Source organism: Canis aureus, chromosome 4, assembly GCF_053574225.1.
Source record: "Canis aureus isolate CA01 chromosome 4, VMU_Caureus_v.1.0, whole genome shotgun sequence".
NCBI classification, from domain to species: domain Eukaryota; kingdom Metazoa; phylum Chordata; class Mammalia; order Carnivora; family Canidae; genus Canis; species Canis aureus.
Genome location: NC_135614.1, coordinates 72424269 through 72437653, shown reverse-complemented (window position 1 = coordinate 72437653; position 13385 = coordinate 72424269). Strand labels below are relative to the sequence as shown.

The 13385-nt window shown below is 44.8% G+C and overlaps 1 protein-coding gene across 1 annotated transcript in view; it reads left to right on the top strand.

Moving 5' to 3' along the window:
• Positions 1 to 461: 461 nt before the first annotated feature.
• The window catches only part of EGFLAM (EGF like, fibronectin type III and laminin G domains), a 181967-nt gene continuing 169043 nt past the window's right edge, over positions 462 to 13385 (top strand). The window contains exon 1 of the mRNA XM_077896164.1: positions 462 to 1093. Coding sequence (XP_077752290.1) covers positions 997 to 1093 — 97 coding nt within the window. The 5' untranslated portion in view covers positions 462 to 996. The remainder of the gene's footprint in view (positions 1094 to 13385) is intronic.

Sequence of the window (13385 nt, the reverse complement as noted above, 5' to 3'; positions counted from 1 at the left end):
GTGTGGGGGTGGGCGGGGTGCCGGGTCCGGGTCTGGTCTTCTCCATCCGCCAGGGGGCTTGATGTCCCCGACGCCCGGCTTAACCTGGACTTTCATCTCTTCCCCCTGGAGGGTCTCAAGTTGCCTTCCTCTGCAGGGCGGGGTCCCCGCTCCCCCGCGTCGGGGCCCTAATCTCCACCCCGCGTTTCTAGAGGAGTGGCGGGGCCTCTGCTCTCCATCTGCGCGCCTTAAATCCCATTTATCTTCTTAGCGCCCCAGACTCGGCCGGCCCCGCCCCCTCTTCCTCTTATCCTCCCCCGCTTGCAAACCGCAGACGCCCTCCCTCCGCCCAAGTGCGCTGGACAGACCCGAGCAACCTTTGGAGGTGTTAGGAAAAAGTCCCCAGGCTGGGTGGAGGTGACCTGGGGCGGGGGGCGCGGCTGGAGGCGGGTCGAGCCGGGGGAGGGGGAAGCGCCGCAGGATTCCAGGCTCTGGACCACCGCAGAGGGTCCTGGACTGTAGTCCCCTAACTCCCGCCCTGCGCCTCTAAGTGGTTGGGGTCGGGCCCCTCCTAGCGTCCCTATCTAGGTCACCAGCGGGGAAGGGCTGAGCCGGGGGTGGCTGGAGGGCGACGAGCGGGCCGGCCGCCCCAGAGGTGGGCGAAGAGTCCGCGGTGGCCGGGCCTGCCCCCCTCACTCCCACTCGATGGTAATTCCATCCCGGGCGGGTCAAGCCTCTCTCCCTCCCACGGCCAGCCGGTCCCTCCCCGTCGGCTTCCTTCGCCGCCCCCGCCTCCCCCCACCTCCGAAGACGCCGCGGCTCCAGGAGGACTTCACTCCCGGCAGCTGCCCTGCCTCGGCGCACTCCCCGGGGGGTCCTGGGCCAGCGCCCTCAGCCCTGCACCTCCGCACCCGGCTCGCGGGGACCCGCGGGGCCGCCCCCCCCCACCTCCCCCGGGAGACGCCCTTTCCCCGCGCGCCCGGGACTTGGTGAAACTTTGCGGGCGCCCGCGGTGCAATGGATTTGATCCGAGGCGTCCTGCTCCGGCTCTTGCTCCTGGCTTCCAGCCTCGGACCCCGCGCAGTGTCGCTCCGAGCAGCTCTCCGAAGGCCAGGTAAGGCGCCGGGCGCGCGGGGGGACCCCAGGCCCCACCAGGGCGCCCAGCGGGCGGCGCACCGCCCCTCTCCCGCCGCACCCGCCGCAGCCTAACTGGGTTCCTCTGCCCGAGCCGAGAGGAGACGCGAACCTCGCCCTGCCCCCAGCTCAGGCGGCTCCAGGGATGTTTGTTTGTTAGAAAGAATAATCTCTTTTCCAGACACAGTAGAGGTGGAGGCTGCGTGTTTGGCCGCAGAGCTGAGAGTAGGGACCGCGGTCATGCTGTCTCAATTACAGAGGATCGCAACTGTGCGAAAGAACTCAAACAGCTCCTCCTGCGTCTCTAAACATCTTTATTGAATTCATATTGTCCAGAGCCCAGCCATTTCCTGCTAAGTGAAGATTTGCCTGGAGGTCCCCGTGCCCATCTCTGGTCCTGCCTCGGCGGCTGTAGGGATGTGGCTCCAGCTCTTCAGGGTGGATGCTCTCCACGCTGGGGCCATTTTCTCCGACAGGGGTGCCCTGGAGGTTAATTTCACTCGTGTCTTTCTTTGCTGGGCCATTTAAACAAAGATGTGCCGTGTAGGCTATTACAAAGAATTGGGGAGCCCTGGAAACACAGTCCGTTGCATTTCCTCTAGGTACACAAGTAAAAGTTGTTGATGTATTTTTGTCTACTTTGATTTGGTCTGGGCTGTGATATTATTCAAAGTATAGCGTTCTAAACAATAAAGTTCTAAACGTCGTTGCCCCAGTAATGCTTTTTATCCTACGTTGCTGAGACTGGTATTTTGAATTCTGAAAAATCTGTGTTCTTCTGTTTTCTGGTTTTGTTTTTTAGTTTACTTTGTAAGCGAGGTTGTCTTATGGGATTAATTACGTCTTAGGAACAATGGAAAACAATACAACTTTATTTGAATGCAGTCTGCAAAACTCTGCAGAAAGTACAGTTTATCTTCACAAATAACGATTCCAAAAGAAAGAGACGAACCAGGGGAAATTTATCAGAGGGTGAAGAAAATAATCTTGGCAGGTTCCCATATGGATGCTTAAATATTTTCACTGCTCAAGGATACCTTCATTTGGAAATATGACTTGTTGCTTTTCAGCTCTGGGGGACACACTCACTCTTCAAGCTGTATCTGTTGCTACCTGACTCGAAATTTAGTCATTATCATAATCTGCAACACACTTAAATTATGAGCTGTTCTATAGCCACTGTTCAGTTCATTTTGGAGATGATAGCAGCACTCCAAGGAAATATTCTATTAAATTGTTTCTCTTACATGCATGCATAGACACATCTTCAAGGATTTCAGTGAAGGGCTTCTTTCTAACTTTTCCTCCGTAAGAGAAGCACATCATGATCAATTGTATTTTGTGGGTTTATTCACATAAAATCATTTAGTCACAATTTTTGAATGATGCCTGGTTGTATCTACAGTTCCTAAGCTTAAGCAGTGTATGTAATATTCTTTTAAGGATAGATTTCAATCCATTTAAGCAGATTTTTTAAAAAAGCATTTCACAAAAGCCTACTGTATAAAACTGCTCATATGGTTCACCATATTTCCTTTTTTATTTTTTGTAGCTTCTCTCCTAAAAATATTTTCGACCTGGTTCATCCAGGGTCTCATTCTGATACTCATGCCATGAATATGCCATCTTGGCCTCTTTGGTTTTATTTGAAGCATGGATAGGGTTTTGATAGTGGAAACTCTACCTTTTAAATATTTTGGCATATTAAGTACATCAAATTTGAGGTGGAAGGGGTGTTTGGACTAGGTTCAGTCTAGAAGAGCTTTTCATTACTTTATAATTTTATCCAGACACTGGTTTTTAGGTTGGAAAGCTGCTCAGATTAAAATGACAGCTACTTCATAAACTTCAGGGGAAAATTTCCTCCTGGGCTCATTTACATCCTTTGGAAAGACTAGTTTTTGATCCGGAAAATTGGTCCAGATTAAAAACTGAATGTGCCCTGCTTGGCTCTGATGTGAATGGCAACCAGCTAATTTATAATCTTCCCTAGACACCAGCAAATCCTGCTAGGATCCATATAGGAGTTTCTTTGTACCTCGTTTTCTCTAGAAATTGGTTTGTGAACAATATTTGAAGGTAGTTTGGTCACCATGTAGGCGTACTGGAACAGTCCTGTTTTCTTTGGATGATCCTATGTGTCTCCTAACACTCCTAAAAGATGGAGGAGTCTTGGATTCAAAATCAGCCTGAAAATTCCCCATCCCCACCTAGCTCTGGTGGGAAAAAAAAAACAGCAGCTTCAATGATGAGTTTAATTTGGGTCCGAAATAGGCAACCTTTCCCTCCACCCCAAGACAGTTCATCTTCTGCCATTGAGCATTAATAAAGAATCCTCTGCATTCGCTGAGACTAACAAGAAATGACAGCTCTTAAGTCAAATTAAATAATAATAATGAACTCTAATTAAGTACTTGCTACACTGCCCTAAAAACTTGGCACATACTGATATTTAATCAACCCAGCAGCTCTTTGAGATGGGTACTATTATTACCCCTGTTTAACTGAAGATGAAATTGTGACTCTGAGAGATTAAATATCTCCTCCAAGGTCACATAACTAGTAAGTGGTGGAATGGGATTTGGTCCATGATATTCAGGACCAGGAAGGGAGTCCTTAATGGTCCTATTAGCAGAGGTCAGCAGACCTGTCCTGGAGGGCATCTCCCTCCTGGCTGAGCAGGGGAGCTCCCGTGGAAAAGCCAGGTGGAGGGCATTATCCCTGCTGCTGTGTGTGCAGAGCCTGTTCCATGCCGTTAAATGTTGGTACAGGAGATCGTGCCCAGGTCTTCAAAGAGTGTGAATGATACTGAGATGGAGTTCTGGAAGCCATTGTCTACTGACCTCATCTATAAGAATTAGGGGGTGTAACCTTATAGGTTGATGAACCGCTTCCTTTCTCTTGTTGAACTCCTGGGTGCTAAGTCTTGTGAAGGCCAGAGGATCCATCCAAGTACCTGAAGGTAGAAAAAGGGGCTTCTGAAAATAGGTAAGGTAGAGGACACCATCATCACCCGGGGTCTTCATGGCATGGAAACATCACATATCCTTCGTTCCTTTTCAGATTACAAATTAGAATCAGAGACCTGAAAGGAAGTGAAAAGGCCTCATCTGACAACGGAGCTGAGGGCGATTAAGAGACTTGTCCAACTTAATATCAGAGCTAGTACCCAGGCCCTCCTGAGTGGTTACTTCTCCCTTATTCAGATCTCCCCAGGAAGCAGGGGAAAGACTGCCATGTGTCTGATGAAGCAGGAAACTGGAAGCAGGAATCCAGACACACGTGCTGGAACCAGCACACTTCCAGCCACACACACGCTCCCCAGGCAGATTGGTAACTTCATGGTGTTCCTTCACTCTCTGGCACAGAGAGAGGGGCTGGAGGACAGCATGAGGGCCCTGCCTTCCCTCCTGTCTTTCCAGTTTGCCTGGGGGCTGTGAGACCAGGCCAGGTCAGGGTTGGGAACTGTAGGTCTTCCCTAGAAGAGCTGGGATTCCACAACCATCTTTAGGGAGAAGTAAGTCTCTAATCTTTTCCTTTCCACTCCCTCAGCATTTCCTTACCCATAAAACTGGACTAGGAGGAAGATCCAGAGAAACCCAGATAGAAAAAACAGAAGTCTGGAAGAGCAGAGTTAGCTGGCGGGCAGTGTATCTTGCTCGTTGATGGTGGTGAATCCATGAGCCTCTAGGTGGCCTCTGCTGTTGCTATAGTAAGGCTCATTGGCCCTCCTGTTCTGCCTCCTATGTGGCAACCTGAACAACGTGCTGGTCACAAGGGCCTTGGTTATGTCCTGACAGCTCTCATGCACATCCTCTTCCCAAAGCATGTATTTTGGGGGCTCATCTCTTTTGTATGTGCCTCCTTCTCCCTTTCCAACCCGAAGTACTACAACACGATCCAGATTGTCTTGCTTCTTGGGGAACACTAGAGCTCATAAAGGCTCTACATATATCCCTCCATGAGGGCCATATATATATATATATATATATATCCCCAGCACCTAACTACTGGTGTCCATGCAGTCCAAACAAGATAGCAGCAATATTTCCTCTGCTCCATTTCATCAGCTCTCCTACCTTCCTGTTTGTTTCTACAGCGTATCTAATCCCTAAAAGAAGCCTCCCTACCCCCCCCCCCCCCCCCCCCCCCCCCCGTCTCCTTGGATTCTCTGTGAGGTAGAAGGACAGAGAGGTCATGGTCGGGGTTAAATGTTGTATAACATGAGGCAGTACTTGTTTCTCAGAATTCTTTCTCATGGAAGAGTGACTTGGCCAGCAAGGAACTGAGTGGTGGTTTTTTTAGTTTTTTTGGTTTTTTTTTTTTTTTTTTTTTTTTGCTTTGTGTTTCTTACCCTGAGCCCAAGGACTTTAATAACCTTAGAATTCTTTTGGGAGTAGTTGTCCATCTGTCTAGCTCAAAGTGACCCAGGGCTGCAGAGCTAGATTTCTGGAAGACAGAGACTCTGGTGTCTGAGAGACTACAGTGGGACCTCAACTTTCACAGGGTGGTCCTGTGGATATCCTGCATCTTCCCACCTCACCCACTCAGCCAGCAAGTTGGGTTTCTCCCAATCGATTCAATGAGTGATGTGATGTTATGGTTGCAGCAGAAAAGCTCTGGAGCTGGTCAGGACTCTTGCCACTTATTTTGGTCACAGCATGCCAAACTGCAGATATTGGAAGTGTTCCTGCTATTTTCAGGGATAGAAAAGAGGAAAAGATACTAGAGAGCCTAGATGGCCATTTGTAGCTGAAACCCCCAAGCCCAGCTTTGATTCCACTCCCCTTTTGAAGAAAGACCCGAGTCTGGCTTCAGCCTCCTGAAATGAACTGAAATATGTTTGCCTCTTAGACACCCCACCCCCCCCCCCCGCCCACCAATCTCACATGGTTGGGGGTGGGGATGGGGATGGGGGAACTGGAGACACAGGTGAAAGTCAAGTAAAATAGCTTCCAGCAGAGGACACACTTTTCAGAGCTGGTTCAGAGCATATCTGACTACAGGGGATCTCAGGCCTCTGACCCAGGCAAGTAATTCCTGAACTTTCAAGGAATGAAAGTTCTTGGAATATGTCATAGGCGTACCTGACTTTTTAATAAGAACTCAGGGACTTGAGGTGATTTGCAGTCTACACTTTGACCAAAGAGAGTTTAGGCTCCTGTCAGCCTCCCTCTCCTCCCGACCTTCTCAGATACTCTGTGGGACACCCACAGTCTTCCCTTGCTTCCTTCGTCCACACTACGTGGGGTGGGCAACAGCAACTCATAGCTCTGGAACTGTATTGTAATGTTAGGCTCCTCAGGTCTTCCAAAGGTTGGATTTGGGACCTGTGTGATCTTCTGAAGGTGGCTGAATGACACCTCTTCTGGGCAAGCCCTCCTCCTCCTCCACTCCCCCCCCCCCCCCCCCCCCCGCCATCACCCCGCCCAACCTGTTCATTGAGAGATGGCCGCACAAAGGAGGGAAAGCCTGCAGCAGCACTAACAGGCAGCCTCGTGGAACTGTGTAAAACCAATCCTCCGCCCTCATTTCCCTCAGACCCACTCTACCCTCCCACCCCCCATCTGTTCATTCAGCCTCCAAGTCTGGTTTCTTCTTGGGTGAGAGCACAGACTTTAATATTTGACAGATTTGGGTTCAAGTTCTGACACTGTTTTTATTTAGTGCCTTGATGATGTAAGGCAAGTTATGTTAGCTCTGTGGTCTCCACATCCTCATCTGTAAAAATGGGATGAGGAAAGAACCTGCCATGTAAGGTTGCCACAGAATTAAGTGGGGCAAGACATGTGCCAAAGCATTTATTTATTTATTTAGTTAGTTTTGTTTTTCAAAAAATATTTATTTATTTGAAGAGCGAGAACAAGTGGGGAGGGGTTAGAGGGAGAGAGAAGCAGACTCCCTACTGAGCAGGGAGCCCAATATGGGGCTCAATCACAGGACGCAGGAATCATGATCTGAGCCAAAGGCAGACACTAACCTGACCGAGCCACCCAGGCACCCCTGACATGTACCAAAGCCATTTCAAAGGCACAGAAGCCTGAGGCTGGAAAGCAATGTTTATGGAACTGGGATTGTTTAATCTAGACAGAAGAAAATAACAGTGAATATGCGTGACTGAAAGGATATGTTCCAGACATGACAAAAAACACAGACACTTAGGATTTTGTGTTTCTTTTCCGTACATATTAATGTATAATTAATAACGTGATTTAATTTGTACTGAGTCATAAAAATTTTCAGGTAAATTAATTGGCAAGTCAGAAGGACACTCTGGTTGACCACATGCCTTGATTTTTGGTTTGAAAAATGTGGCTTCCACGTTTATGATCTTGCTGGAATGGATTCCCTGGGGAAAGAGTACCCCCAAAGGTGGTGGACAATTTTTGCCTGGTAATTGTCTTGGGGAGGTTTTGCAGGGTGTGGTGGTGGAAGGGGAGCAGCTGTTCCTGAAAGCGAATTACCCAGACTGATGCATGACTGGGAGTTGGTGGAAATCTCCGTGAAGCTTGAGAGCTAAGAAATGATTCCGGTTTGATTGATCAGTATATTGGAGTAATTGATGAGCCACTACCAGTGACGTGGAATGTTAGAGGCCATTGGCTCTTCTTTCCTTAAGGATTCTTGCATTTCCTCAGCTGTGAAACCCCCCACTTGTCCCAGATAACCCCACCAGCTTATTTTAAGAATCAAAGGAAATAAAACAGGCTAGTGCTTGAAAGAGCTGAAGCACTACACAAAGATAGGATATTATCATTCAACAGTAATCATGGTGACTACTATTACCATAACCAACCAGACCAACCAAGAATATGCCTCCTGAAGCTTTCATCTCATTCCCAGTCCTTTCCTCCTCACTCCCCTAAAGACACTTGAAGATTCTTTCTTCGTCTGACTCTGCAAATCCTGAGCAATTTAAATCTTAACACTTGTGTTTGCTGACAGGGCACCCAAGATCCCGAATCAGATTTAATGCAATGTTAATGCTATTTATTTTTCTTGGTGCAATAAGTTTATATTAGCCAGTTAATGGTTTACATTGTGCAAAAGGAGTTGTATCAGCAGGCACTTTTCTGTAACATCTGGGCAATTGGAAACATAATACTTAAATACAACCTGAGTTTAGAGCCTTCCTTGGACAGATGGCTAATTTTATCGATCTAATTTTACACTTAGGAATAGGTCCCATGATCCTTTGCTCGTAATTCTTAGAGTGAGCAGAGAAATAAATAAAATGGATGATGGCTGTGAATTAGATGCCTGTTATATTGCTTGTAGTTTATTTTTAAAATACTTCAGTATAAATAGTCATTGTGTAAATTACTTTACTTTCTACCCTAAGGGTACTCAATTAACACTCGAAGTAATCCAGCATAGAAGGTACCATTCCTGTGTATGAGTTTACATCCATTTTAATCTCTCAGTAACTGTGCCATACCAGTGGTCAAATATTATGAGCTTTATCTCTGTGCTAGCCAGAAATCCACATTCCAGAGCTAGTTAGCTACCCGTTGAATGTACACTGTAAAGTCCACTCTGAGAGGTGGCTTGGAAAATAAATGAAAATAATGTTAGCATACATCCAGGCTAGATGGTTTGTTAATTAGCAGAAGCGCTGTTAGAAATAAAGTTTTCATTGGTGAGATATGTGAGTAATATCCCTCTATTTTGGTGTAGACAAAGGATAAGAACCAGTGAATCCAACAGTCAAGCTGCTTTGGAGTTAGGCTAAAGCTCCATTCACTTCTGCATTTTGCTCAATAGTGGACTCATTTGCCTGTTCCCTCTAACTGATTTGCTGTCTCTGCCATTAGAATATTGATGTATCGGCCTCAGCAAGGTCTGGCTGCTATAACAAACAACTCCAAATCTAAGGGGCTTGACATGAAATTTATTTTTCATTGATTCTAAGTCAGAGTGAATATTCCTTGTTGGGCAGCTCTCTTAGACTGCTCTCCTTCAAATGATGACTTGAAAGCTTGAGTCATTCTTTGCAACCTCTATCTTGTAATACCATCCTCTTTAAAATGGGCTTCCAAGATGTCATGGAAGATAAAGAGAAAGAAAGCTAGCATGAGAGATTTTTCTTTGCTGGGCCAGAACATGGTCACATGGGCCCAACCTAATGGTAAGGAGGCCAGGAAACGTAGTTTGCTTATGTACACAGGAAGAAAGTGACCAGATGTGGCGGGTAGTTTCTGGTGGAGTGCTATGGAATTCCTAAACGCGCAGACAAGGGATGTTAAAAGAGTAAGTTTATGAGAATTTTTGTGACCTTTTGCCAATGAATATTTGTGTGAGTGCAGTATTTGGTCTAGAATTTGCATTCATTATAGTGTACAACCTGGTTGAAAAGCAGATAGTTGCCACCTCTTCATGTGTTGGAAACAATCAAAATTTAACAAAAGATCCTGAAAACTGAGCAGTCAAATTCACTTAGATTGGTTTGCAGCAGGATGCAAAAATATGTATATGATTATGTGAATACATGCTATCTGTTGCTACTTATTTGCTCCATTTAACAAAAAGGTAAAATTAATCCCTTTTAAAAAGTAAAATAACTATCCAGTTGGTTAGATAGAGTGAATTCCTAAGGCGCATCAGCTAGAACTCCAGTTATTTTCCCTATAGTTTTCTGGAAGCTCCTTCTATTTGTGTCCCATAACAAAAAGGACTATTCATGGTAGGATAATATATTCAGTGAGATATGCCTCTTAAAATATAAAAATCAGTTTTTAGACACCACAGCCTGCTTTGATAGGGGCTGAAGATGGTGTGGACTGATCCCAACAAAAGTAAATTGATACGTTGGGTTAAACCACTGTATATCTCAAAACACCTTCATAGAAATTATCTCATTTGATCTTGTAACCCTCACCCTACTGGGAAGTCAGGAGCAGATGACTTAGCAAAGAGGAAGTAGGCAGAGCCAGGACATGAACCTAAGTTGTCCAATCCCTAGCCCTTGTTGTTTCCCATCAATCCAGAGGTGTTCCTGTGGCTAATGGCTAAGATCATGATCACTGCAACATACCTGAGTCTAGCATTGTGGGCGGGAGGAAACTTACCAACAAGATTTGCCACTCTTTACTTAGGGAGGCTCCATGCCTGTCGTAGGACACTACGTAGAATGAACTGGTACTGCTTTCATTCATACACATGGCTGGTTAGTGTGCATTTTGCAAAGTACATGTCAACTGAGGGGCTGTTTGCAATTGAGAAGCAGCTGTAGTTGCTGGAGGACAGCTCCAGAATCCCCTTAGATGTCTCCTATAGAAAGAAGACCCTTTTGGAGTCCCAGGGACCACCCAGAGGACTCATCAGGGCCTTGAAACTTTCCATTCCTCTACTATTTAGCCATCTTCTTTAGTGGCAAATGAGGTTTGCTAGACCTTCAGTTTGGCAAATTTAAGGTTTATCATTCAAGTCTCAAGGCTTTCTGTTGGTTTCCTAAACATTTCTTTGATATTCTAGGAGTTCCTAATTAGTACAGTTAAACAAATACATCATTAATTTGAAAAAAAGAAGCATTCTGCTGATAGCTACTTTAAAGTAATTGATGGGCTCTGGTCACAACCTACACACATAACACACATCTCTTTAACTTGGAGAAATTGTAGCAAGAATCCAATAAACAGAACTGGGTTTGAATCTTAGTTTGAAAATTTATGGCTGTCTGACCCCAGATAGAGTACTTAATCTTTTTATGCCTTAGATTTCCCTCTGAAAGTTAAGGCTTGTAATACTTATCACATAGATTTTGTGTGATAAATAAATGAGATAATATGATTTCCAGAAATGCACCTAGGAAAGCACTTAAACATTTGGTAATAATTGTACTCCAAAGTTAGTCTATATTAATTAGATTCATTATGGTTTATAGAGTTTACATAGTGGTAGAGATGGTAGCTTTTTCATACTTGAAATAGTCTCAAATATAGACAACATTGACACAAATGTATAATTGAGTTTAGGTTCCCATGAAAACGGAATTGAAAATAATTTCATTTCCTTAATTTTATATTATAGATTTTTGGAGTTTATATTGTTAGATGGTAACTTTTGGTATCTAGATTGGCCATAAAGTTCATGTTATTGATGGAAGATCTGGAATCAGCCTTAGAGTTTAATAAAAATAGCCAACATTCATTTGTGTAAAACTAAGAAGAAAGAATCAAGATCATATATCAAGATTATATATAGCCACTGTAGTAGTAACAGATTTTCCTGTATCAGCTGTATGGTTCCTTACCCAAAAGGAGGTTATTTGCAGTCAGAATATAAAGAAATTTCCTTAGCTCCCTTCTTTACTGTGGTATTAAGAGCATAAATATAAAAGGTGCTATTTCTATGATGTGTATTCTCTCCCCATTTTGAGTCAACCATACTCTCTGTTGGAATAATCTTCCTAAAATGCAGTTCTAATCCTGTCGCTCTTGTGTTTAATATTCTTTTATGGCTCCTGCTGCCTTCCCAGCTCTAAAGCTGAGCTTCCCAGGTCTGTCACAATATGGCTCCAACTTACTTTTCCTGTCTTCTCACTGAATACACAACCTGTATTCCAACCAAACTAGATTATTTGGTATTCCGTAGACTGCCTCTTCACTTTCCCAATATGAGTCTGTGGGCATGTTGACCTGCCCCCTTGGAATATCCTTCCCTCATCTCTGCCCAGGGAAATGCAATGACCCTTCAAAGCATGGCTCAATTGCCCCCTATTCTGTGAAGTCTTCATGTGCCCTCCCGGCCAGGAGCCCCATTTGTGATTTCTCCCATTCTCCCTTGTATTGTGTTATTGGTTTGCCTGACTCATGCCTTCGATTAGATTTGTAGCTTTGTCAAGGAAAGCACTATGACGTCTTCACCTGTGGGTCCCCTCCATTGCCTGGTGGAGTGGTTTGCATGCAGCTGGCCTTCCCTAGGCAGCTATGGAATGGAAAGTGATGGCCTTGTTGTGGGCAAATATGTGTTAAGATCATATGATTAATTTGATTCTGCTCCCAGCTCCCGAATTCATTTCCTCCCTCCAGCACAATACAGGAAAGGTGTTGCTTCGATGTGCCAACACTTTTGCTCCACCTGAGCAGACATTTGAAAATCCACACTGCGGTGTGATTTAGAGAAGGAAATCTCTCAGGACTCAGTCTGCAGCAGTATTGTAATTTACATCCTACATACGTGCTACCAAAGGCTATTGGAATTGTAGGTTTATAAGGAGCGTCCGATCGAGTCCATACTGTGAAATGTGTCATTTTCAATATGTGAAGAACACATAGGGTTTGAAGTAACATGCAGGGTTGCCTCAGATCTGTGTTTTATCATGCCTTGGGAGGTTATGAAGCAAAGGCAGTAATACCCTTTACTTGTACATCAAAAGATAGTGGGGGAGGAGTTAACAGTCTAATGTTCAATTCCCCTCCTTCCCCCATCTGTCTTTAAAACCAAAGGAAAATGAGGCTGTGTGGGAAATGGCACTGGCCATATGATTGAAAAGGTCAGGTTGCAGAAGAAGGGATGAAGCCAGTCCCTCTCTCGTAATGAGATCTGACTGTGAGGTCGGGAGGAAAACAGTACTCAAGTTCTCCGACATTCCTCCTCAGTTTTATTGCGCTGACCCCTGGCTTGCTTACAAAGATCAATTCTGTAATCCCTGGAAGGTAAAGCAACCACAAGCTGGAGTGTTTGCAAAGGTTTCTCCAGTCTTTGTTTTGTATGGACTGGCATTCTTGATGAAATGAATGTCCTGGGCAACCCAACTGAAAGCAACCAGTTGACTGATTCACTCACCGATTGACTGTATATATTACATGTATAATATGTATCTGTTTATATAGAGAGAAGAGCTGAAAATAAGCTGCATTATAATAGCAATTAAAATTGAACTCAGTAAATGATTTGCTGCTGAAATATTTAGGGACAAGTGTCCTGATGTCTGAAAGTTACTTTGAAATACATAAAAAATAGATTTCCTGATGGATGGGACAGGGCTAGGTACATATACAACACATGATAAAGCAAGTAGTAAAATGCCAGTGATTTCTATCACTGTGTCCCATGTGGAGAGTAGATGCGTGTTCACTCTAAAACCCTTTTACTTTTTGTATGTTTGAATATTTTCATAATAAAGGGATGGAAATGGTGAACTGAGTATTAAGGAAGCACATGAAATGACTGCAAAGTTTTACCTGTGAAGGCCGAGATTCCAACATCTTCAGCTCTGTACCACCTGCCCATAGGGTTTTTTTACCTTTGCCCTGCACCTCACCCCACAC